At 51.5% G+C, this 26,172-nt stretch overlaps 2 protein-coding genes across 7 annotated transcripts in view; both read right to left on the reverse strand.

Moving 5' to 3' along the window:
* Positions 1-237: 237 nt before the first annotated feature.
* MOB3A (MOB kinase activator 3A) lies at positions 238-15,275 on the reverse strand. 5 transcript variants are annotated; one of them, XM_083810606.1, is made up of 4 exons: positions 14,922-15,275; positions 4,602-5,157; positions 2,294-2,496; positions 238-1,656 (listed from the first exon to the last, which is right to left on the reverse strand). In XM_083810606.1, the coding sequence occupies exons 2-4, from the start codon at positions 5,017-5,019 to the stop codon at positions 1,627-1,629; spliced, it is 651 nt and encodes a 216-aa protein (XP_083666732.1). In that variant the 5' UTR covers positions 5,020-5,157; positions 14,922-15,275; the 3' UTR covers positions 238-1,626. The 5 variants fall into 5 exon arrangements, with proteins under 5 accessions (XP_083666732.1, XP_083666735.1, XP_083666733.1 ...); XM_083810609.1 differs by lacking the exon at positions 14,922-15,275 and adding an exon at positions 9,720-9,859; XM_083810607.1 differs by lacking the exon at positions 14,922-15,275 and adding an exon at positions 8,764-8,852.
* Positions 15,276-19,344: 4,069 nt separating this feature from the next.
* Positions 19,345-26,172, reverse strand: part of AP3D1 (adaptor related protein complex 3 subunit delta 1) — a 44,125-nt gene continuing 37,297 nt past the window's right edge. For both annotated transcript variants that reach the window (XM_083810588.1, XM_083810587.1), the window contains exons 26-32: positions 26,115-26,162; positions 25,549-25,738; positions 24,348-24,436; positions 23,232-23,317; positions 22,669-22,790; positions 21,840-21,919; positions 19,345-21,463 (exon numbers count right to left, since the gene is read on the reverse strand). In XM_083810588.1, the coding sequence (XP_083666714.1) occupies positions 21,368-21,463; positions 21,840-21,919; positions 22,669-22,790; positions 23,232-23,317; positions 24,348-24,436; positions 25,549-25,738; positions 26,115-26,162 (711 nt within the window). In that variant the 3' untranslated portion in view covers positions 19,345-21,367. The remainder of the gene's footprint in view (positions 21,464-21,839; positions 21,920-22,668; positions 22,791-23,231; positions 23,318-24,347; positions 24,437-25,548; positions 25,739-26,114; positions 26,163-26,172) is intronic.

Raw genomic sequence — 26,172 nt, forward strand, 5'->3', positions numbered from 1 at the left:
AGGACCCCGCAGCCTCCTGGGGCAGCTGTGGCACCCACACACTTGGCCCCGCAAACTCGGAGCAGCCGGGATGCAGCAGGAGGAATCAAACCTCGCAGCGGAACCAGGAACTGGCACCTGGCATCATTTAGCAGCCCTCCACCGCACTTCCCGTGGAGTCCCAACACCCCGTGTTTGTTTTGCTGATAGAAAGCCTCTGACAAACATGCAATCATGAGACATTTAGCAATCGGAGCGTGCTATGTAAATACAGCATAATTTATTGGTTCCATGTCAGAGAACTATAGTGGTATTTGTACGCGTGTCCTAACGATAGCACAAGAAACAAGAGTCATGTATATACAGACGATTCCAGGACACAAAAAAAACTTTCTAATGAAGAAGTGGTTAGTGATAGTTTGGTCACTGTTCACAAAAACCTTTTCACTCCCTGTAAACCCTGCTCCCTGCTCTCCCCCCGATCCTAGGTAGCCCGACCTACCTACCTGGGGGGACGGCCAGGCTCTGGCCAGGCAGCAGAGCTCTTGTGCAAGCAGGAGGTAAGGCCCCTGGCTCTGGCTGCCCACCAGACACTTTGGTTAAGAGGAGACGCATGCGGCAGAGCAGGGAAGCGCTGCTAAGGAAGAGAAAAGGTTTAGTACCCTAACGGGAAGCAGAAAGTGGTCCACACAGAGCCTGTAAGCAAGGCTGGAGAGCAAGCAGCCCGGTTCCTTGGTAGGGTCTGCGTACCACAAGGAGAAAGGGAAGCGCAGGTGTTTGAGAAGCCGACCTCCCCGTGCTGGTCCCAGCGCCTTCCCTCTACTCATTCCCACCAGGCGCGGGTCCGCTTGTCCCAGCGCTGCCAGCGCCAAGCCTGTCCCCACAGGGGCGGTGCAGCAGGAGCAGCTCAGCTCAGCGCTGGTGCAAGAGGCAAGAGCAGATTCACAACAGGAGCGCTCCAGCGCAGCACAGCTGCAGGATAGATCAGCAGCAGCAGCAGCTCTGGTCTGGCCATGAAAGAAACCCAAGTCTGACTTCTTTCACAGAGAAAGAAAGGAAGGGCAGGCCTTGGGGACAGGATGCCAAGTGCAGGGTGAGCACAAAAGCAGCTCTGTCCAAAAACTGACCGCACGGCCAGCGGAAGAGGTGCTGGAACCAGACAGCTCCTTGCGGCGCCCCAGTGAATCCGTGTGCACCAACACTTCTTCCCCAATGCCCACACGTAACCTCCCTTCACATTTAGGAGGTGGGGGTCCGGAGGGACGTACCGCTTCCATCACAGCGCCAGCTCCACGGCACGGCTCTACCTGGCGCACCTGGCTCGGCTCCTGGTGCCACCGCAGTGAGGGGGAAGAGGAGAGGCAGCACAGGCTGGCTCCTCCCTCCTCAGAGGACGAGCATTCCCACCAAGTGGCCAAAAATACTTTTTTTTTTTTATAGAAATTACTATAAAAAAAACTAGTTTATCTAGAGCATCTTTAAAAAAATATTCCTGCAATATCACAGTTTTACACTGAAACTCATTAAAAATATATAGATTTCTTTAAGAAAACGTCTCTGTTCTCCCCTTGATTCATGTCTCCAATGCAGGAGTGGGACTCTGTGTCCTCGGAAGGGATGCCGAGGTGAGAGCAGGACGGTCTGATCTCAGTGGCACATCCGGGAGGTCATTTCCTTCTGTCAAAGGGACACGACAAGGAACCATGAACTAAGATCCAAACTGCCAGGTGAGGGTGTGGATGAAAAAATCTCACCTTTGTTCAGCTGGAAATACCCTTCTCAGGCACGCGGTGACACCACCACCGAGCGCTCCAGGTGGGGCAGGTCTGTGCTCCCCCACCACTCCCAATCCCGGGGCACGCGGGACACCTTCCTCTGCCCCACAGCTCTTCAAATTCTGCAGCTGTAAGCAGCTGAGCCAAACGTCATTGCTACCTCTTAGGTCTACCATGTCACACCCTCCATCCTGCAGGCTCCTTGTGGTGGTGGTGCCCTTGCTCTTCAGGATGGGAGGGGACTTTTGCTCTTCCCTCCCCATCCTGGATGGTGAACGGGGCTGAGCTCAAACAGCGCGTGCAGCCAAGGCAAGCTGGCTGCCCGAAACGCGAGGAGGTTGCTGGAGAACAAGTCATCCTCCCCCAGCCGACGCCCAAACAACCCTGCTCAGCTGCACCTGCACATCCCGGCTCCCATCTTCCTGACTGCCAAACTGCGAGGCCGACCCACGGCCTCAATTCCAGCAATGGGATTTGAGAGGGCAACTGTGACACCTCCACCCCCAGCCCACCCCTTCTGCACTCGCTCCGAGACTCACCAGTGGTTCCAGCTCCTTGGTGTCTATTAGGTTGAACTCTTTCACAAAGTAGTAAAAGTGCTTGTAGCAGGTGTTCACGTGGGCTTCCGACCCCATCTGGGTGATCCTGTCGAAGTGGTGGATGTAGACATGGACGAAGACTCGGAAGAGCCTGGAGAGAATCTTCTTCACCACCGGGAGGAAGTTCTTGGGGAAGGGAGTACCTGGGAGGGGAGACACGGCCATGAGAAGCTTCACAGAAGTGGGAACGGGTTCCTCAGGAATAAAATAAGTCGTTCTTGATAGAACAGGTACGTTTTGAGACAAAAGGGAGAGAGTTCTGTCCAAAGTCATCTCCAGTTCCCCTCTCCTTTTTCCTTTCCATTTCGGGTCAGATTTTTCAAAGCATCAGTTTCTGATGTGACAGTCCTGCACACCATCAATCGCTGCGAGCAGCTGAGAGCTGAAAGCAGGAGATCACCATCAGATTCCCACCAGCTGCTGCTTCACTCCGAGAGTTTTCTTCTACTCCTACTTGGCATGTTTATATAAACAGTGCAAAATATTACAAACTACTGAGCTCTGCTCCAGAAGCAATTTCCCCAAAGAAAGAGTCAGAGATATCCCCCTGCAGCTGTCTCACAATTTGATAAGTCTTTAGCTCTTTGGTTAAAAATTAAAGACATTTGGGTCCCCTGTAAAGGCACCAGTGGATAAGCCTGCTGAGTTCACTGGGATTTGTTTAGCCAGGGCCTGCAGCAAAGCAGCCTGACCAAGTGGCCAGCTCACAGTATTAAAGTTCACACAGGTCCTTTCTGGAGGAACAAGGATCAGTGAAACCCTTTCAACACCCTGCAAGAACTGGTATCAGGTAAAAGCAAAGCTGAGAACAACAACTCCACAACCGTCCTGCTGCCGGAAACTTGCCTTGCCGCCCTGAACAAAAACACCCTATTTATAGTCCCCAGAGAGTTTTACGGAACAGTCCTAAATAAAGGCAACACACCCTCCTGGGTGCCAGGAGGAACAGATGGGGAGGGTTTCAGTGCTTCAGCTGCCTGAAGGACCAGCTCCTCACGGCCCTGCTTGCACACGGTTTAAGCAGTGCTTTGGCAGGGGTAGAAGAGCCCCGTGGATGCAGACGCATCCCGCACAGAGGCCAATTGCATCCCACCAGAGCCCCGATGGCATAAACGTGGTGGCAGGAAGGAGGGAGCTGAGAAATGCCCCCTCCAGCCCTGCCTCTGCAGACACTGCACCTGCCCCACGGGGGGAACAAGGCTGCGCTGCGACAGGGGACGCGTGCAGGGGCAGGAGGGGAAGGCAGCCCCTGGAACCCCGCTTGCACCGGGGCTCCAGCGTCACCCCAGCTCCCCAACGGCCGCGCCGAGGAGCCTGGCAATCGCCCAGGGCTGCTCTGGGAAGGCAAGGAGCTGACCCTGTCGTGAAACACCCCAGGGCTAGCGCTGGAGCAGCGTCGTCCCCCCTGCCGCCGTACACGCCTCTGCTGCATCTGGTCTTCAGCCTTCCAGAAGGTGGGAGCTCTGAATGTCATCATTCATATTTACCTAATGCTCTGGATACTGAACTCTCACATCTTATTCACCCCCCCCCCCCAAAAAAAAAAACAAAAACCACAGCTTTTTTGTCCCAAACGAGTACATGAAGCTGTGTATTTGGGATTGCAGATTTAGTTGTCTTTGGTCAAATTCTCCTTTCCATCACCCTGGCAATAGATAAAAATGCCGCCCCTCCCTCCGTGCACGTGTCAGCATCCCACCCAGCTGCAACAAACAACCGACTGCATGCCAGCAAGCACCGAGCTAGAAAGGGCAGAGTCAGCTAATGCCAGCCTGCAACAACAAAGAGGCTAATTAGGGAAACATGGCCACCATCACCAGGCCAACGCAGAGCACGTGCACTGAACCCACACCAGCAATCAGCTCGAAAAGAGCTGTCCTTCAGGAGACCACGTCCAGCAGGAACTGCTGACGGTCATGTCAGAGACTGGCTTTTTAAGAGCAGCCTCTTATTTTCGTTCCCTACGCTTGGCTTAGCTTTGCTTCCCTCGAGGTATCCACGACTCCAAATGAGATCTGCTACAGCTCTGGGTATTTTAGTGCTCAAGAAGAGGCCTGAAATTTCTCAGGTGCTTGGAAGAGCTTATACACCGCCGGCCTCCAAGCAGCCCAAAAGGCAATAGCTCTACCACAATGGCGACCTGAGCAGCAGTGACCACGAACAGCATCTCCTGGACCAGGACCTGAGGGCTCAAAGAAGGCTCTGCACCGGCCTCCCTCCCCATAGCTGCAAACAGAACCCAACTCACCAACGTTAGTGGGAAAGATGTCCTCGTTGTTGATCTGTACCTCGATCCAGTCCATCAGGAGGTTCATGTACTGGGGAGCGGACAGGGCCGTGGGCTTGCGGTACTTGTGCTCGTCCTGCCATCTGTACTCGTACTTGGGCCCCCCGGACATGACAGGGCAGGACTGCTCCGTGCAATAGTCACTGATGGTGCCGTAGATCAGGTTGATGCGGTTGAAGAAGTCCACCACGTGCACTGCCACCCAGTCATTCTGCTCCTCTCCCGGCGGCAGCTGGACGGCCACCTTCAAGTCCAGGCCAGCGTTGAGCGAGGCTTGGGCTTTCTTGTGCAGCTCGAACCGCTGAGTCCCCGGCTCAAACTTGCGCTTGGGCCGGAAGGTTTTGTCTTTATTGAACACTTGCTTTAAAGCATGGGACATCTTTCTTCTCTTCTTCTTTTTTTTCCAGGCCCGTAGCGATGACAGCTGCAGACACAGAGCTGCTGGGCCACTTCCTGGGGCAGGGCAGCGAGGACTCTGATCTTCACAGAAACCTCCTTCTGCTCATCTGGTCCTGATCTGCAATGCAGCACAGAAGGGCAGCGATTAGGAGCAGCTCTCTCAACAGGAAACCTGGTCTAAATCCCATAGGAAGAGATCTGGGATACCATCTGGGCCCTCGCCCCCGATCTGAGCAGAGCAGGGGCAGCCGGCGCCAGCTTTTCTTTTCTTTTCTCTCCTCCCAGGAGAGCCCGGAGCAGAGGAACAGTCTGGCCATTGGGGGCGAGCTGGGCTGGGCCAGGAGCCCCCGCGAGCTCCCCTGGGTGCTCAGCACGGCGACAGGGGAGCCAGAAAGGCCCCCAGGAAAAGGGTGCGATGAGAACGAGACAGCAGGGAGGGACGGGGCCAGCGCAGGAGATCACGACATCAGCACAGCGAGACCCAAATCCCTCCGAAAGGAGGAGAAACTCCAGCGCCAGCGATTCAGGCGGAAAGCAGCAAAGGTTTAAGAAGGGTCAAACGTTGAGTTAGGCTTCACTTGAATCGGATCCTTCACCTATGCTTTTCTCCCCCCTCTTTGCACACAAACCTACTCCAAAGGTAACTTTATGACATCCTACAGTAGAGCCCAGCTCTGCTGCCAGACGTATTCTAACAAAATACCAGTCTGACCAGGAGCTGCGTGTGCTGTCGTAGCACTACGGACAAGATGAGAACGGGCTGAGGGGAATGAGAAGTCGACGCAGCTCAGGCACCCGTAAACTCAGTATCCCGAAACAGCACCAGCTTCAAAACCAGCCACAGCCTCTTCTGCAGGTGCAGAGAGCACAACTGTGTTCCTCCTTCCAGCTGAGCTCACTCCATGGTGAAGCCTGGTTGAAAGCTCCAGGACCAGGAAAGCTCGTCTTCCTCTTCCAGTCTATGAAAACGAATTGGCTCTGAGAGGCTGAGACACGAGTTAAGATCTTGAAAGGATGCTGACAAGAAACACAGCTCTGTTTATCTGTAGCTAATTATACCTCCTTTGTTCCCACATCCATCCCTTCATATAATTTGTGTCAAGCGGCTCTTTGATGGAAGCTCGAGGCAGAAAATTGTACCAAAAATACTGTTTTACATGTGTTGGACAGAGAAATAAATAAAGCAACAGAAACTCAAGCTGATGCACTACAGAATGCGGCAAGTAACAGTTTCCATAATTTTCTAAGAAAACAAGCAAACAAGTCCCTTCCACCAAGCAGAAAATCTCCTTAGCTGTAGTGTTGTTTAAATAGGTAAATAACGCCCCCAAACTCTGGCAAGAAAAATTTCAAATTCGGGTGAAGACTACCTTTCTGCAATTCAGCCCGCCTTTAACAGATGCTGCATCGTGCTTATCAGCATTTCTTCTTTGGAGAGAGATTAAAGGACTTAAACCAAGGCCTCTTGTTCTCTTATTTAACGACAGTAAGGAAGAAAACCCAAACCACCCCAGCTTGCCCCGTAAGAACACACTTGCCTTTCCGTAGCCCTTCTCCTGCAGGAAGGGGCTGAGCCAACTTTTCTGCACAGAGATCCAAGCTCTGGCTGCGACGCGGGCCGTGACCACAGCCACGACACGCACTGAGACAAACGGAAAATATTTTCTTGCGGTTCAGCGAGATTCACCCTGCGTCGAGTGAGCGTGACGGCGCCCACGCTGACGCCACGGGCTCTCTGCAAAAAGTGCTGCTGGAACGGCTGCTGCTGTGACCCTACCAGCTACCGCACCGGAGTCAAAAAAAAAAAAAAAAGAAGAAAAAGAAGAAAACCTCCAGAAAACGCGACCTTGAGAAGCCTCTGATCGCACCGCAGACTTGGTGAGAGGAAGTAGCAAGGGGGACGAGGAGGGATGTCTGAGCAAGGAGCTCTGGTTACCCAGAGCTGTGTCACAGCCTGGCCACATCCTGCGGCTCGGTGCGGAAGCGCCGGGGCAGCGCCCACCCCACCGTGCCCCAAAGGCGCCGATCGCCCCGCACCAGCAATGTGGAAAGCAGGTGCTGAGTCTGCAGCTACTTCCAGCAGGAAATCGGTCCCAGAGAAGCACTTGCACGCGATGATATCCTTACACTGGAGGTGGAGAAAGAAATATCCTTTAAACAAGCAGGCAGTAAAGATGGAGGAGCACTGCCCTTCGTACAGCTCTCTGGAGGACTGGCAGCATCCTCGGTGTGGTACAACAACTCTGTTCCTACTTGTTTAGGAACTGTCTTAAGAATTCCAGTGGTTCCCCTGGCATCCGTGCTGGGCCCTGCAGCCACAGCCTGACCCGGGCTTGGAAAACCCGTCCCTGTCTGGTGAAAGGGAGGGTGGGTTGAAACCGAATAGCAAAGCTGCAGAGTTTAAAACAGACAGACAAACAAAAAAAAAACTCTGCACATGTCAGGAAGCAAACATAGACCATTTTAGACCATTTTCCAGAAGAAATGATCATTTGCACAGGGTGAAGAGAATTTTAATACGGCTTATTTGGTATCAAGGCAGCGTCTGCCCTACAAACAACTTCCTCTTCCTAAGAGACACCATTCTTGAGAGCTGCGGAGCTCGACACAGCAGCAATCATCTTGCAGACGATTCAGCATCTGTCTGAAGGCATTAGCAAAACTAGTAGCTAAGACTTCAAGCAGATTCAGCATATTTAATTACGGTTTTTGAGTGCAACTGAACTAAATGAAGCATTTGGCACTAGAAAAAAAAGAAAGAAAGAAAAGACAGACCAAAAGCATCACTGACATTGCTTGAAGATGATATCACATGTACAACACCTTCTTCCACAGGCAGGAGTCATTGCTCTGGCAGCGCTAGAACACTGTCTTTATGAAGAGGAGAAAGGAAACATTACACACAATTAGGACATGGGACATGCAAAGCACCTGAGTGGGATTTGCGAGCTTCAAAGACGAGGAAAAAAAATCCCAACACACGAACAAACCTGCAGTACATTTTGTTTCCTCCTCTCTTCCAGCCAGCCAAGATTACGGCGGACGTCACCGGTGCAAGCGGACCTTGGCCATCCCTCCCACGAGATCACAGAGCCGCCGCCAAGCCCTGCACCGTGGCAGGCTGGCGGGAGCAAAACCACCCCGGCTTCCCCGGGGGAGCGGCGCTGCCGCTGCTTGCAGGGACTGCAGGGACGGGGCTGGGCGCCCTGCGTGGCTCCCCCGGCTGCCACGGCCGCACAGCGCGGGGCCGGAGGCCTGGCCCTCCCCTCCCTTCCCAACCGCCTTTTATCCCCTTACCCTGCTCCTACAGCTCCAGCCCTAACGCCCATTTCTGCCGACGGCGACCCGGGGCAGCGCCCTTCGTTCCCTCTGCCATCCCTCCTCCGCTGCCGCTAGCAGCGGATCACGCAGTGCTGCCTCATTTTAAAGGCTCGGGGCAGAGGGAGCCCAGGCGTTACTTACCCGGCTCTCCTTGCTTTCACACGCAGCTCAGAGCGGGCACAAAAAAAGGAAAGAGCAGCCTCCGCCGCAGCCCCTGGAGGCGGCCTCCCTCGCACGCTGGCCTCCCAGCCGTGGCGCTGCCCCCGCTGCGGCCCCGCGGGACGCTCCGCACGCGGCCCCCCACCCGCGAGCAGGGTCCCACGGCGGCTCCATCGCCTCCGAGCGCGCCTCGCGCTCCCCTCCGCCGCTAACAGCCTGCAGAGGCGCGTCAGGAAGCCCCTACCTTCGTTCTTAGCCTCCTGCAATCGCTCTGCTCGTCTCTGCAACTCCTGCGAGCGCTTGCAGGCTCCGAGGCAGAGCTTCCTCCTTTTTGAAAGAGAGAAAAGTTGGGTTTCACGCTGCCGGCGGGGAGGGGCGAGGCTCGCGGCCACTTCCCTCCCAGTGACCCCAGCTCCAGGCAGCTCACATCCTGCTGCGCGCTCACAAGAGAGCCCTCGAGTAAATCCCAGCGAGCACCGCATTTCTCAAAAATAATCCATTCCTTGAATTTCCTTTTACGGAAGCCACGCTGCTGTCCCGCAAGATGACACCAAGTGGTACCGATGCTAAACATTTACACGAAATCCTGCCAAAAGTCCCTTCGGGGGCAGCTTATAACTGCAGCCCTTCGGTGGCGAGCCCGTGCCCATCACCCCCCCCTGCGGCCCCCCAAAAGCGCGAGGTAAGCAGGGAGCAGGGGCCCCCCACCCTCGCAGCTGACGCAGAGCTTCCAACGCAGCACACCAACTCGCGTGCCAGTTCGACAAAACAGCCACGGCACACGAGACGTATCGAACACTTCGAGGCAAGACTGAATTTACAGGGCGTGCCAGAGCAGCGAAGCTAGCAAGGCGGCCTCAGGGACCTTAAACAAAAAAGCAAAGACGCACACGCACATGGTTTTCATAACTTCCCCCCCCACGCTTTCACAAATACCTTCCCACAGCCATTCTGCTCAGTTTCTCGGTAAAAGATGATCCTGGGTTTCTATGATCAAAGGAGAGATTTTAATACGGAGAGCGAGGATCAGGCCGATTACGGCCAGCGGGGCTGGAGGGGCACCGATGACGGCAAGTTTCTGTGCCTCTAAAGCGAGTCTGGCAACAAGCACGACAGCTTACCCTCACCGGACGAGGCTTGCAGCTGCTCTTTTGAACAATTTTACACCACAAGGACCAAAAGGTATGCCCCTGTGCTTACCTTGGTCGCGGGCGGGAGGGCGAAGCACGACGAGGACTATTTGGGGCAGAACACGAGGGTTTAGGCTCACGGCAGGCACGTCTGACCATTCATAACTCCTGCGAGACGGCGCTTCCACGTAGGCCGGCTTCCTGTCTGGCACGGCAGCCTCGTGGCTGGCCGAGGCAGCTGCCAATGTTTTTCCCAACGCTAATCACCCCCCTCCGTACGCTCCGTAACGCTGCCCCTGACGGCGCGGAGCTGCGCGCTCCCCAGCCGAGGAGACTCGTGTTGTTATTTGGAAAAGCCGAAATGGAAACCGCGCTCTGGAGAGCTGAGCGGAGCCAGGCCAGAGCAGCGCTTCTCCTCTGCGAGGAAACTAAAGGCTGCGGCACGAGGAGAGCCGCGAAGCTGCCCTGCACGCTTCCTTTTTCTTCCCATTTTCTCTCTGCTCGCTGCTGCCAACAGGGGCCAGGAGCTGCTCGGAAGGAGAGGGAGCACAGGGCAGCGCTGGCGCAGCCGCATCGATAACCCCAGACTGGGTCGTGCACAAGCAACAAGTTCCCTCTGCTGCTCAGCAGGAAAACATCCAAATTTTCCTTCTGGAAACTGGTTTAATAGCGGCCTTAACAACAAATGGAACAGGGCCACTTCGAAACGCACATTTCAGATGTTAGATTCCCAAGGCTTAGACAAACAAAGAGCCCTTTATGCCCCACAACAAAGTCAGTTTTAAGAAAGTCCTGCTGGTCGCCAGCCACCCCCATACCCCGCAACTTAAAGCTGCTGCACAATTTGGGAACTCCGAGTGAAAACCACACAAAGACCCCATCTCCCAGGTACTTCCCGGAGCCAGGCTTGCTCGGGGGCAGGACGGTCTCTTTGCACAACTTTAAGCCATGCAAATGTGGAGCCGAGCAGCATTTGCAAGTAGGTAAGGAAAGGAAACGGTATAAAAAGCACGAGAAACGTTATGGTCGGCTTTCATTGGTATCTTCCTTTTCCCCTTATAGGCGATGCATTTGGCCAATTTCACCCTCCAGTTAGTTGATAAAATAAAGGGGAAACCCCTGCTCAGCTCCCTGCTCGCGGGGCCGAGCAGCCAGAGGCACGTTTTGGCCACCACGCGCGGGATGCAGGAGCAGGAGGCCAGCATCAGCTGCTCAGCTCGGGGCTTGGGATGCTCTAGCCCACACAGACACAGCGGTGACAACAGGAGGGACGGCGTGGGCTCCGTGTGACGGGCTCGCATCACAGGCAAACGCTCACGGAAGGTGCAGGGCCTGGAGGACGGCTTCTGGCGGGGCAGAGGGAAGGCTGCATCGCCCCGAAATTCGCCTGGGAGAGGTCAGAGGCTCCAGCACCGCCTGTCGCCACCCGGCCAGCAGCCGCAGATGGTTAAAGAGCCACACGAGAAAGTCAGCTTCTAAGGTCACCCCTTCTACTTTCCCTTCCCCAACAGGGTCAGAGAGCAGATTCTGCACTTTAAGATCTTCACTTAAAAGCCTAGGAATGACCACAGCGCAACAGGAACGTCCATTAGAGCCTGCATAATTACCGATCTGGGGCCGATTTTCCTGCCTCTTACGTGCCATCTGTATCTATTGCAACGTCAGAGGCATGGCTGTGTTGGAAGGCTTCCACGGGTTGCACTTACACAGCTTCGGCCAGATCACGGCTGCGTGTGGAGGCAGAGCTCATCTGCTGCTGGCTCCGCAGATGCTGCCTTGAGCCGACAAGCTGGGTCACGACTCCGGGAGACAGGTTAACTGCACAGACAAATATTTCTAGGATAAACCATACTCCGTGGGTGGCTGACGGCACGCTCAGAGCAGCTCTTTTCAAGGTCTGCAGGGCTGTATTTTGAAGGCGGCTCGTTCAGGAACACCTTTTGCTGCCCTTCAGCCCAGTTCTGCCCCTCACCAGGGGACTCGTAAGGGGCAGCGCGGTATTTATCGAGTCCGAGCTGTGAACTACACATTTCTTCCTGCTTTCACGGGTTCCACATGATCATCCTCACTGAGCAGGGGCATTTTTGAACCAGCAGCGGTTTCCTCTAACTTCAGGATCTGCCGGAGCGGCAGGGATGGCTGATTTGGAGCGCGTGTCCTGCCTTCGGGAGGTGTCCCCCAGGGAAGGGGCCGGGGCACGAGCTGGCCGCACGGCCAGGGCCAGTCCCATGGACAGTGCCGCTTCTCCCCACGTTAGCATTACGCTTTTAAAAGAAAGCCGTATTGTTTCCTGCTGAAAGCGGGTGCCCACGAGGCCTGCTCCTCTCCTCCACGAGGAGATGTGGCAGCGGCCCAGCACACTAACGTGTCTCCGGGCAGCAAAGGCAAGGAACAAGCCCACTGATGTGGAGCTAGAGATCACCTCAAGACAAACCACATCATAAGACCTCCTGCATACAGTGAGGAGGAAAAAAGAAAAAAAAGGCCCAGACAGCAACCCCAACGTAAGCCTGCAGTTAAGATCAAGAACAATTACGGTGGCTTTCAGCTTAGTAACGGGTCTTACTCAGCTTCTGCTTCCAACTGGAGCACGTATCGGATGGCTCCAGCTCATTTTCTGTTCCCCAGAAGCCAGAGCAGAGGCACACGGCCAGGGCCATCGTTCACCCAAATCCAGCCCCTACCTGGGCTGGGAGCTGGGGGTCTCCTGCAGCCACTGCATGGGTGCTGGTGGCAGGGAGCAGAGGGCAGGCTCCTGACCAGCCTCACGCTGCCCTGCAAGGAGGTCTGCGCTGCCACGGGGTGGGAGGACAGCCATGCAGCCCCCAAGAGGATAGGGGCAAACACCAAGCACGGTCACCGCAGGAGTTCAGCCCGGCAGCACTCGAGCCCTGGCTGTGCAGGGCAGGCAGCACAAAGGGACACCCGTCAGCATTGCCACCTTCACCTCTTCTCAGAGAGACTAAATAACGACAAAGCGTCTACTGACTCCATCTAGACTTCTACAAGAAGTCAAAGCCACCACAGCTGGATGGATGTGCATGCTTACAAAGGTTTTCTTATGGCCTTCGTCGTCCCTGTTCCCCCCCAGGGGGGTTGTTGGGCTCCCTCCCCTCTGCTCCCCGTGCACCTGGTGTTCTCGGAGCAGCAATTCACCCAGGAGCCCTCCATCATTTCATCGCGAGCTGAGCAGCACTTTCAGCGCAGCATCAGCTCCAGAGGGAGCAAGAAGCAGCGCAAGACAGGAGTCGCAGATAACGCTGCCTCCGAGGGGCATCTGGAGAAGGGCAGACGAACGTGCAGCCTAAGGTGCATTCTTCATTGGAAGCATTAGCTGGATATTACGTATTTCTAAAGATAATCTCCTAAACCTCCAGCAAAGCTGGTTATGGATCCACTTAGAGCAGCATTTATGGCTCAAGTATCACAAAGTACCCTCCTGCCTTACAAGAAATTAAAACTCAGAAGTTGAAGGCAATTCTCCCAGATCTGAACTCTTGTGGCCAGGATGGGTTAGGTTTTGCAATCTCCTCTCTGACCCCACATGCTTTCACTGCTGACAAGGGAAACATTTTTCCTCTGTGTACTGCGGCCATAGAGATCTCCGGCCCACGTACAGAGAAGCATTGGTTACAAAACACCGTTACGTCAACCTCCAGTCCGACCTCCACAAACAGAGCTAAGCGTGCCACTTCGGTCTGGGTGGCACTTCACATCCCATCAACGGAAGGGCCACGTTACAGCCAAACGTGGCCACAAAAGCATCTGGCAAGCAGCTCCGTGACAGAGGCCAGCTAAGCCACAAGGGAGGACTTTGCTCGAGATGACGAGCACGCTTCAAGCTCGCCGAGCCCCAGCCGAAGGGACAGGAGAGCCCAATGTCCGTTCTGACTATGGCACAGTCAACTGTGCAACCTCAACAGGTCCGGAGAGAACCCCAGACCCTAAAAGTGAGCCAGGCACAGGGAAACTGCTCCCTGCGCAGCGTCTGGGCCCAGATCTCCTGTGCAAAGCAGGAGCATCAGTTTCTGCTTCCCCGCCACCAACCTGGCGTGAGCTCCCAGCACTCCTCTCCTCCCTTTCTGGGAGTTTAAAGAGGTTCTGAGCCTGCTCGCCCTCCTGACCGAGTCAGCTTTGCAGGGACGTGACTAAGACAGAAACTGAATCTAAGACACGGAATACGGGGTCCAAGAAACGACGAGAGATAAATGCAAAGCTGGATGTGAGCCCAAAGCTCTGTAAAAGAAGCAGAGTGCAAGGACAAAGCACTGGGGACTGCGATAAACAGGTGGCTGGGGAAACTTTGCGTCTCCTAGCAAAAAAAAAAAACTGCCCTGCAACTTAGCGGAACAATTCCAGACTGGAAAGGGTTTTAAACAAAGGGATAGAAATGAAGGACGCGTGGCCGCTCTTCGGGTCAGAAGGGGACCCTGCCTCTCGCTAGCACGGGGAGGCTTTCCCAACCTTCCCAACCTCCTGCGACAGGCGCCGGACACCTTCCCAGCCCTCCCCGCCCCGAGGGCTTCCTGCCCTGTCCTCTTCATCCCTCCTGGCGCGCACACCAGATTTCTTTTAGACGGCGACAGGGGAGATCTAGGTCGGAAATTAGGAGGAAGTTTTTCGCTCAGAGGGCGGTGAGGCCCTGGCACGGGTTGCCCAGGGAGGCTGCGGACGCCCCATCCCTGGAGGCGGCTCTAGCGGGTGGGCACCCTGCCCGGAGCGGGGGGGGGAACCGGGAGATCTTCGAGGTCCTTTTCAACCCGGGCCGCTCTGCGGGTCTATGAGGTGATTCCGGGAAGGAGCTCGGGCGGATGCGCTACAGGTGAGCCCGGAGCGGGCCTGGCTCCTGCGGCCCCCCCGCAGCTGAGGCGCCGGGCGGCGGGGCTGGAGGGGGGGGGAGGACCGGGAGGGAAGGAAGGAAGGGCCGGGGGGCGGCAGGGCGGAGGGCAAGGACCGGGGGGAAGGAAAGAAGGAAGGGAGGAAGGAAGGGAGGAAGGAAGGACTGCAGGGAAGGAAGGGCCGGGGGGCGGCAGGGCGGACCGGGGGACCCTCACCAGCAGCCCCCCGAGCCCCAGGGCCGGCCGGGAGGCCACGAGGCCGCCTTTCCACGCGAGAAAATAAATAAATAAAACAAACTCAAACCAGCCAAAATCGTTAGCGGACAGCTGCAGGGGGCTCAGCGCGGCCCCGGGGACCCCCGGGCGGGGCTGGGGACCCCCCTTTCCCCGGCGCTCCCCACCCCCCCCCGGCCCTCCCCCAGCCCCCCCCGCACCTGGCCGGCCGCAGTTAGTCCGTGGCGGCGCGGAGGCGGCGCCCCTCGTGTGGCCGCAGCGCAGCTCCTCGCGCTCCTCCTCCGCGCGCCCCGGCCCCGCTCCGCCGGCGGCTGCCGGCACTACTTCCTCTTAAAGGGGCCGCCCCCCTCCGGCGCGGCGGGGAGGGGCCGGGGAAGAGGCCGGTTCCGCTTCGTTTTCTTTTTTTTTTCACCTCGTTTTATGGGATGGGAACCCTCCTGGGGGTGAACCACTGCCGCTGTTAATGACCCTTCCAGCTTTTATTATCCTTTTTTCCTTTTTATCCTATTATCCTTTTTTTAATCTTTTTTTCTTTATTTTTTAATCTAGCTGTTTAAACTCGTGAGCAGAGGAACCGTTCCCGCCTCTGCCACGCCTGGAAGCTGGAAAGCGGCAGCAGCCCGGCTGCAATTCCCAGAGGAAATTCCCAAACCTCCATCGCCCCGAACTTCCCCCCTGGGCCCCGCAGCCCCAGCCCAGTCCCGCAGGGGCCGGGGTCTGACTGGGGCCAGCCCGGGCTCCCCAAACCCTTAAACCCCCTCCTGCAGCCCGGGTTTGGCCCTACGAGGTTTTAGGGGCTCAACTCCCCCCCCTTTTTGTGTCAGGATCGGCGAGCGGCCCCGCAGGGCTGCGAGGCGCTCACCTAACAGAGGGCACCTGCCCCCGAACCGCCTCAGCACCCGTGGTTTTTTGGTGACAGGACAGGGCTGAGAGGGTCGCTCCCTGGTGAGCCGGAGGTGCCCACCCTTTGCCCCACCTGGAGATTAAACAGCACCCGAAGCTGAAGCAGAGCCCTCCAGTACCTGAGATTTGGGACACTAACGCCGTTAAAGTTCACAACAAGGGAGCACAGCGTGCCTGGGGCTCGGCCCAGTCGCTCAACACACTGCAGAATTTATGCAGCACTGTTCAGATCTTTTTATTTATTTACTTTTCCCTCTCCCTGAATTAGGATTAAGCCACAGGAGGTGGGGGGAATTCCTGCTATGGCTGCGAACCCATCCAAGCCAAGCCAATACTTTAATGGTGCTTAAACGAGCCTCGCGTGCAGCCCCTGCCCTTCCTCCTGCTCCCAGGCCACCACCGTTTCCTGTCGCATGAAATATCCTCACTCCAGGCATTTCCTCTCGCCCCTGCTTGTGCCTTGAAAGTTAATTCAAAGAACTCTTGAGCAGCCTGTGAGGAAAACAGGTTGTTGTGGTCCCCTGCACCGTTCTGAGCCATTTTGTCCGCTTGCCTTCCCTTGGAGGAGGTGTGACAGGAGCCTGGATTCCCTGGCAGCAGAAGGGGTTCTCTCTTCACCTGGGCGTTCAGCCGCCCAGGCCTCGCAGCCCTGCTTGGCCAGCACAGAGCTCAGAGCATCGCCTCAGCTGAGCTTTGCCAGTGCTTATCGGGGACAGCTCTGATGTAATTCACACTTCTTTGTAATTAGCAAAAGCCGGTTATTCTTAGAAACCTTAATGGATTAAATTAGAGATGATATTGATGGAATGAGATGTTGACACAGCAAGCTAATGACATCCTGCTGCTAAACCATCTCCAAGGTGAAGCTGAGTCATGTACAGAAAGCAGGGCGAAGCAAGCAGCACTCGCTGGCACCTGGCTCAGCCCCAGCCCCATTTCAGCCCAGGGCCAGATCCGGACCATGAGAAAGCTCCATCTGAGTCCCAGGCAGCCGCAGGCATGTGGTGTCACCCTCACAGGATTTCTCATATTTCTTCCAGCCTGCAGTCCCCTCCAGGGGACTGCAGCCCATGCTAGGCATCCTGCTGAGCACCTCGGTGAAATTACTTATTTAAAAATACCAATATTTAAACCAATGTTCACAATTTCTAGAAGAAAAGCAGTCTATGACCTACAGCTGTCTGCCTGAACAGGAAGATGTCATCCCTGAAATAACATTTATCACCTGATTGACTTGACGAATTGAAAACAGGATTCACTTTTACTTTCTCAGCCATGGATAAACTCCCTGGCAGTGCAGTCAGTGTGTAGGAGTTGGATGGGATGTTGCAAGCAAATCCCTGCCCTGCAGGGAAGAGACAACAGTTCAGTTTCTCAGCCCAGTTCAGTTTCTCAGCCCAGCAGTTTGGTTTTCGGTGGCACAGCCTCCTCTGGGATTGGGTTTTCCGTGCCCTTGTCAGAGCAAAAGGGGAACAGAGAAGTGCAGAGCTAAGGGTTGAGCTCAGAAAATCCCCGGGTCTGTCTGGTTTTCACAGAGCAGGTGCTGTGGTAAAAGGTCAGGGGAAGGGTTGGGTCTGGCCACAAGCAAAAGGGAGAGAGGAAAGCTTTTTCCCTTGATTTTTGAGGGCAGCAGTGGTGAAAGAGGAGCAAGGACAGGATGAGACTTGAGGCCTCAGCCACAGCAGCAAGATGTCAGCACAGATGACAGCACCTGGACAAGAAGGAGATCTCCAGCCCCTCCGCAAGACTGGTGCGGGGTTGTACTGGAATGGAGAATGTGCAGAAGGCACAGCCGCCCTTGCAGGCTTTCATTCTTCCAGAACAGTCCCCATTTTCCATCCCCCCAACCCCCTTTTTTTAGGGCCAAAAGTGGAAGAGATGTTTCTGCACGCTCATGCTTTGCTCTTAGCCCGGTTCAACTCTTGCTTGGTCAGGGACAGGTTGCTAGCAGTGATGTGGTCACAGGGGCAGCACATAGTTGAAGTTTCAAATAAGAAGGAGAAGTAGCAGAAAACACAGCTGTCAGTTCAAAGGGAAGTTTTTACAAACATTAGAATGAAGGAAGTCAGAGGCAGGCGGTAAGTCCCTGTGAAGCCTAAAACCAAGCTGTGCTAAAAGCACAGCAGTTAACCAAAACCCAGAGCCTGTAGGTGGATGGTGGGGAGAGCTCACTCAGGTCCTGCACTTAGGGCATTGTTCTACACTTCTGCCCTTTTGCAAGCAAAACCAGGGGGATCTTAGTGCTCTCTGAAATAAGGCGTGGTTCCAGGTGCCCCCATTTCTGCCCCAAACTGGCAGCCCTGACCTACAGCTCATTTCCTATCATCGTTCTTGGAGAGATGCACACAGCACCGGGCTGTGAGCAAGGCCTCCTGCGGCTCGGAGGTCAGCGCAGAGCCACTGATCCCACGCTCTGCATCCAACAGCCACAGGTACAGGATCGCTGCTCCTCAGGGGAGGAGCCACGGCAGCTGCTCCAGCAGCATCTGCACATCTCCAGACAGCACAGTTGCGAAGGGACGTGAACCTCCAAGGAATAGGTGCCGCTCTGTCCAAGACATGGCATGAAGCAGCTGCAACTGCAAGCCTGGAGGCTTGGAGCGTGCCACTCTCCTTTCGCTGGAAGGATGGTGCTGAGCACCATTTCTTTTACATACTCGTTCATAGCATAGTGTGCAAAACCACACTTAGATAAGGACTGATTTTCTATGTCCAGTTGCTCAATGAATTTTGACAGGACGTAAATGCAGAGAGCAGGATAGAACCCTGCCTTGCTGTTTGAAGCCAGAAGTGCACAGGCACCAGGTTCACTGGAAGCTCCAGCACTGTCCAGTTAAGGTCCTGCAGCTCATTAAATACTTGACATTTGCTCCAAGTGGTTCCTGTTGTTTTGTTGTTGTTGTTTTTCTCCATGCACACCCTCTCATTTGCAAAGAGACTGATGTTTACTGTTGTTTTCATCCTGTCAGATTTGTGCAGTTCCACAAGACAGCACAGCAAGCAGGCAGCCTCCCTGCAGGCCAACCTGGGAATACAATGTAGGGCTCACAGTGCATGCAGAAAGCAAATGACTTGGTGCTTCCTTCTGCAGCAGGAGCTTATCTCCAGGTAATGGGGCCAACAAGTTAATGCAAGCAATGCGTTTTTCTCCGTGCAGAGCTAGAAGCTCCTAACTAAATATAAAATGTCAGCTCAGTTTAAAATACAAGAGATAAAGAACAGCACCATTCCAGTTTATCACACTGAAGATCCCTTTTCTCCTAGTGCACTTCATCCTTAGAGCTGTTGCTGCTGGGGGAGCAGGTGTGTGACCAGCACCACACATGCACATCATGGAGACAGCTGGCAGGACTCTCCTCACTGCTGCACGCCCCTCCCCAGCTGTTAAAAAAAACAAAAACACAAAAAACACACCACCCCATACAATTCTCACATCTTTCACAGCTTTCAGAACAAGATTCGGCTTACCTACCCCAAAGACACAAACCACAAACACTCAGAGTTGGGGTACGTCCAGGTCAAATAACGCTTGCACAACCCTTTCCCTTGATAAGCATACAGCACTTGCGTGTTGTACAGCAACTTCACAGTGGATAAATATGAAAAAATTAATTCCAGAGTTGACCTGTATTATAGTGATGGGCACAACAGCCTACTGATAAAATGTTTTTGGGTCCATACAAACTTGTCTTGTAAAGTGACTATTTACAAAGCCAAAAATTTAACTTTGTTTTGAAAGTTTATTGGATCATCTTGACACAAAATCATTACAGCAGCTTGTGGTATGTTTTCTTTTTCTTTTTTTTTTTTTAAGGGAATGTTGATAGCAAATAAATTTGTGAATGTAACACATCATACAGTTTCAAAATTCTAGAATCACTGCACAGGATTCCGTAAGAGAAGATTCTACATGCTAAAGTGACAGTTTCCATCCATGAATTAAAAAAACACTAATTGAGGAACATTATCCTTTAAGACAATTTTAATATGTTCAGTTTCTAATACACAAACTGGCTAACCAAGGGAGGTTGACCAATACCAAAGACTAACACTTCACCAGCAGTGAAGCCTGCTGCAAATGAATTCCTGCAGCACACAAGTGCTGTCAGAATACAAAGCTGGTCCTAGCAATAAAACCACAGTAGAGCCTTTTCAAGGATACCCTAATACGGGAAGAGTGTAAAGAGCACAATACACACTTAAAGTACAAGACATTAACCCTAAGGATAAGAGCGACACTTTATCCTGCTCCCTACATAGGGTTTTAGTTCAGTTCCACTGGGCATTGCTGACACCTGTTGGGGTGGTGCTGGGGAAGGGCAGACAAGCCCAACTCCTCCCTGGGGGCCTTTTGGTAATAGCAACCAATAGTTTTTGGCTTGTGCCTCAAAGCAAAACCGTTCAAGCACGTTCTTGCTGGGTATGGAACAGCAAGTAAAAGAACTGAAAAAAGCAAAGATTTTGGAGAAGGACATCAATAAAGCATATCTGCAAAGGACAGAACAACATCCCTTTCCAGTCAGTGATTCCACAAGATTTAGTGCAGAATGGGCTTCACTCCGTAGACCCTTCCTTTCTTCCCTTGGAAGTAACCTCTAACAGACCTGTGCCGCTCCTCACCGAGCCCTCCCCTCCTGCCACCCAGGCAGGGCCAGTTCTGTTGCGGGAACCTAGCTACATTTGTGCTGCTAAATCTGTTCCCACTGCTGCGAAGGCAGGGCCAGATGATGCTACAGAGACCGATGACACAGCACGTTGCTGATCTCACAGCACAGAGGAAGGGAACAGGGCTGTATCTGCAAACTGTTTGGAGTACAAGGGATTAAACGTGGGTATTTCTCTAACCTGATATTGGTCAACCTCAGCTGGTGAGCAAAATGATACAAAAGCAGGACCAGACCCCTTTGGATTTCCAGTTTCTTGCTACACCTTAACTTTTCAGGAATGTGAAATTGAAGTGGACTCAAAATGCATCAGCAGAGACTGCTCAGAGGTGAGAGGCAGGAGAGACTCCATTTGCGGGGACAGTCAACAGGAGCAGATACCAAACAGTAACACTTTCAGCCTGTGTTTTATGCACTCACTCTCTACTCTTTCAACTGTCACTAAAAGGAGGTTAAGGCTCAAGGCAACTACTATAAACAAACTCAAACACCCCAGTTCCAACAGGGCTCATTTGGATTAGCTCTGGGAGACAGAGGATGTTTATATGCTGATCACAATGGATCTTGAAATAATAATAATAAATCACATTTATGAAAAAAAAAAAAAGGCCTTCAGGTCCAGCACCAGCCTCTGCTAGAAATATACATCAACTACAGCAGCCCTGAAGACACTCCATGGCTAAGGATCAAATCAAACTTCCCTGGCAATAAGCACAAGCAACAGACTCTGTGCTACTGTTGATAAAATTCTGCTTAGTCCACCATCCCATGCAGATGGCAAGGGTTACAGGATCACCATGAACTGCTGAATAAATAGCGCCCCTCCCTCCCTCCTCCAGTCATGTCACCAGGATCTCTTTGGGCTAGAAAGGGTTAACACCACAGTTTGTAAAAAGTTTTGAAATAAAAAGGTAACATACAGCCTTAAAATGTCTAAACTGCAAACAATGGTGGAGTTAACTGAAAAGCACGTGCCCCAGGATAGTACATGCGTACGAGGGAGAAATTTAACACTTGGGTCTGCTTGTCTTTACACATTAGGTGTGTTTCTTGCAGTTGGAGTATTTTATAAGGAATATTCAGCACTTGGACAATGTCTCTTTCATCTCATCCAACAAGTTGCTAAGCAGGGTAGAATCACTACATTTCCCATCTATGGATACAGAGTTCTCTCCCTTGGAAAGAAAAAGAAAAAAAATCCATTAGCTCCTCTTCTAAGCACAGAATTTTCCTCCCAGCCTAACTTACACACCAGCAACAGCCAGTGGAGCCTGCACAGGAACAAAGCAGGCTTAGATGAGCAGTCAGATCAGGGAAGCTGTGTTAGTGCTGCTGCTACCCACCAGGTACATGCTGGGCAACAGGAAGCCCCCTGGAGGTACAAGTTTGGTAGCAGCACAGGGAAAACTGCTGGATGGGCCAGATCAATTATATTACCCATCATGTCCCTGGACATTTTAGGCAGGAATATTTCCCTCTTTCCAGTAAGATAGAAAAGGCTATAAATTCATTTTCTCTTCAGGTCTTGTTTCAAGTGTTAGATGTACTCACCTTTTTTACCAGTAGGCAGACGTGATGACCTTGAATAGAACGACTGTACATTGATGCACAAGAATCAACACGTTCCACAACTATAAAGGAAACAGTTCTCATTTAATGGGACAACTTTTTAACACAGAATTTGCTTCTCACAAAAAGGAGTTACTGCTCTGTCTGGCTTCAAGGAATACAATCTTCTACCAAGTGAAAGGAAGATGTCAGGGTTAAAATGATGTACGTGCCTGTCTCCTCCTGGCTCCTATCTGGGATGTTTTGCAATAGTGAGGTTAATTACTTGTCTTCCAAGCAAGCTGAAGCTGCAAAGGTTTTGTGGCAAAGACATTGATCAGGACGTAGATCTCTTCCCCAGAAATGCTCTCAACAAGGCAGTGCCTAATGCATATGCGAGAACATGATGAAACAGCTATTTGGTTTTGCTTCACCCAGTACGTTTGTTTTAATTAATTTAGAAACTCTTATCAGTCCAAGCTTGAATAGCTCTCTCCCCTCCTTAGTGAAACAAAGCATTAGGGGAAAGAGGTATGATGAAGCACTGAGATCAAATACAACCTCCAGAGAACAGCTACAGCCCTAACTATAAGCAAGCTGCTCCCGTGATACCTGCCATGAGCCTTGCCAAACTGGAGGAAAGCCACAGGGACCCAAGGAGGGCTCACTCTGAAAAGCATGATATGCTTTGAGGATACGAATGCGTTATAGAACTGGCAGCAACTCCTCTCCCAATTTTACTTAATCTGGATATCAACTGCTTCTGCCATTGAGGCCATGGTGTGTTGCACTCACCAAACACAACAGGATTTTCTGCATCCGAAAGACTCACCTGAAAAGTGATGATGAAAACAGATCTTTGCCAGTAGATGTTGGAAAGAAATGCTAATTCCATCTACTTTAATAGAACTCATGTGTAGATCTCCAGATTCTAGAAGCTTGGCAAAAGCATCACTGCAAAACAGGAAGGAAAGTAAATACTTGTGCCACAAAGTCAAGTGAGATCTGTTATTTAGCCCCATGCAGACCTCAAGACACCTCAGGATGAAGTTTAAGTACTACCAAGCTCTAGGAAAATGAGTTTAGAGCAAACATGGGAACCAGACTGCACTAGCGTATCCTATGGCCTCAACCAGAGTTACTTCCACACAATCTGTCAGCCTACAGGGCATATAGCTCCTTCTTCAGAGTCACTTGAAACAAACCACTAGCCCTACTTTAACAGTCAAACATTACAAAAGATAACTGAACTGTAACCAAACCAATCAAACCAAACAAGCAGCCAAAGTCAGAAGCATGCTGTGTATCTTGCAGATATAGCCTGCAGCCAAAGCTCAGCTTCACATGGGCAGCAAAAGCACCGATGTTGTGAGGTGCCCCCTAAATGGCACTTACCTATAGCAAGGCGTCGTGATCAAGTATGAAGCGCAACTGAAGTGCAATTTGAAATCTAGTTTTTCATGGGTTGAACCTTCATCATTCTGCAACAGGTCAAAGGAAAGGAGATGAATGGGAGCCTCGAGGCAGCAAGAGGAGGCACCACCCCCACCTACCAAACAGGTACAGATGAGACTTTTAAGGCTCAATTCCCCTTGATATACCCTGGGGTGGGCCTGAAGGATCAGTCTGAGGATGACCATCACGCTGCAATATCAGGCCACTTAGAGACATGATTTGGGCAGGTGGGTTAATACGTACACCTAGAGCAGGTAACGGACACAACTGGACAGATCTGGCTCCATTTTCAGTTGTGCCCTGCTGAATGAAATGAACTGAGCAGACTGAATTTAAGCTAACACTTCAAGATCTGCTTTCATTGTTCACAATTGGCCAAAAATAAACTAACATTTTCCAGGTTCTGAGGTGCTAAAAATAGAACTGGTATACTACTTATTTTTTAAGAAACATAAAATAGAAGCATACTCAGAAATGTTCGCAGCTGTCTCCATTCACTTCCTTCAAGCTGTTCACACAGCTACTTCATTAATAATTTTATTGAAGAAAAAATTAGAAACCCAGATGATAACCTACAGACCAGGCAGATACTTATTAAACAATGCCTTCACGTACCATCACTCTTGCTCTGGGTTTCTATCCTTATTAATCTCATCTAATTCTTAGCATTTTTCCTGCCTTGTGCCAGATCGCACTATCCAATGATCTTTGGGTAGCTGATACCAGAAGAAACATCTCTCTCTAGCTGGTTATCCTCTTCTCCCCTGGCAGATGCATCACTGCAGTGATTTTCTAGCTGACAATGTGGCAAATGTTTCAGGCTGCATTGCTCACACTGCCAGGAATGACAATTTAGGACATGCTTATGCAGTATTCAGGACACTCTTTGCACAAGATGTCATGTAAAAATACTTCTCATAGAACAGAATGGGCTGGTGCAGCAGAGATGAAATGATGCCTAAGAAAAGCTCTAAAGCAGTGCTTTCCACCCAAGTCAAGCTCCCTTATGCAGTTCCAAAGGAAGCAGAAGCACAGAGTTTAAAAAGCTGCACTTACTTTGACTATAAAGGACAGTGTTCCTTTTAACTTCTGAGCCATAACAATACTCTGAAGTGTAAACACAAACTGGGCTTCATTAGAGATTCCTAGCATGAAGAAAGGAGAGGGAGAAGTCAGGTCAGAAAATGGCTTCCATATCTAAGTAATGATTAAACTGATCGGTAACAGCTAAGCTTTATGCACTATTTTTGAACCAATTTTGAAGTTTTCCATGTACTCAGAAGACTAAGCACAATTCCTTTTGTGAATTAGCAGTGTTACAGCAATTAACTCTTAGGTATCTGAGGAGCAACATTGATGACTGGCTTTTAGTTGAGGTTACAGAGAGTTCCTGGGCATGATGTGTCACAGTGGCAACCTATTTAAACAATCTGTAACTGGAAGACTTATAGCTTGCCAAGTGGTTTTCAGAAATAATGTTTTTGTGTTTTTCTTTTAATATACAAATCTGTCAAGAACTGCCATAGAATCAAAAAGAAAAAAGATACCCTACTCCCTGCTGCTTTCCACGGGGGCAGGGGGAATCAAAACACATTCTAATGTCACTAAATCCCAGAGAACTTCTGTGAGCTGTTCCAGTACTCAAATTAACTCTTTGGGAAGGAAGTGAAATTCAAAGAAGTTGAGTCATAGTACTATTTATGAAGGTATTATCCCTAATCTCAGCAACTCCTATTTATTTAGGGCTCAGCTCCCTATCCAAAGAAGTAGGTACTTATAAACTTCCCATGCATATGGCCTGTACCATTAAAACAATGGATCAACAGCTTCAGTATAAAGCCAGTGTGAATTCTACTAGTTCAAGAACCAGTGGGAAAGAAAGAGGCCTATAGTCTTCTTTCATTTTACATCTCATAGCAAATCCCTCATGAAGTTGGGATTCCTGCAGATGGCCATGCTGGCATGTTCAAAGCTGTACCAGCCCGCAGTCACCTGAAAAAAGGAACTTGGACAGTTGGACTCCCAGTCCTATGTTACAGGTTTTGCTCTTGCTGTACAGAAGCACCTGCATTTATAGCCTTACTGTAAGACAGCTTATACTCTCCAGCGAATTGTGTGAAAGCCCACTGAACACCCAGGCAGAAACACAAGCCTTTCTGGAAAACAGCAAGTACCAATAAGTTCAAACAGTACTTTCCACAGGAGGGCAGTGCAGGACCAGACATACTCCAAGAGCGTTGTGCAAAGCTGCACATACCAGGGGGTAGTTGGAAGGGCACAGGTATTCCATCATGTACTGATGATCCTTCTGGTCGGAGCATTTTAGTGTTGAGAGAGTCCAGGACATTTAGTTCCATGCTCTTAAGGAAGCTAGTGCTTTTGTTCTCAAAGATAACAGAGACTGTAACTTGACTATCATTCTGAAGGTTTCCTTGAATATCGTACGTCTGCAAATGAAGAAAAAACATCATAGGGAAGATTCAGAAGCTTCACACAGCAGAGCACCAGAACAGAACACACTATCAGAATACGGCAAGCTTCAAAGAGAAGGTAATTCAGTACAACTGTAGGATAATGAAAAGCATATTGGTGATTAGCTCCACAGAACTGCTAAGTGGTGGGAAAAGATACAACTGAAAAACTTGTTGTAGAAGACAACCAAAAGAATGTGGATGGAGCCTTGTTAGCTTTCTACATCCTAGGATTTAAATGGTTCTTTAATTACAGGTCTACAAAAGCTCATTATATTACCCTCAGAGTATTCCCTTCCCTTAGAAAACACAAAAGAAGTAGTAATCTGAATTTTAATGCCAAAAAACTCACCATTTTAATGTATGGATTTTCAGCAAGAAGGCGGTAACTGGACATAGGCTGAAAAGAA

This window comes from Anser anser (assembly GCF_964211835.1).
Source record: "Anser anser genome assembly, chromosome: 25".
NCBI classification, from domain to species: Eukaryota; Metazoa; Chordata; class Aves; order Anseriformes; family Anatidae; genus Anser; species Anser anser.

Coding starts and splice junctions, on each gene's coding strand:
- MOB3A (XM_083810606.1), bottom strand. CDS start 5,019: ATGTCCCATGCTTTAAAGCAAGTGTTCAATAAAGACAAAACCTTCCGG. Junction 2,497..4,601: donor CATCTTTCCCACTAACGTTG/GTGAGTTGGGTT, acceptor CTCCCCTCCCAG/GTACTCCCTTCCCCAAGAAC. Junction 1,657..2,293: donor CCAAGGAGCTGGAACCACTG/GTGAGTCTCGGA, acceptor TCCCTTTGACAG/AAGGAAATGACCTCCCGGAT.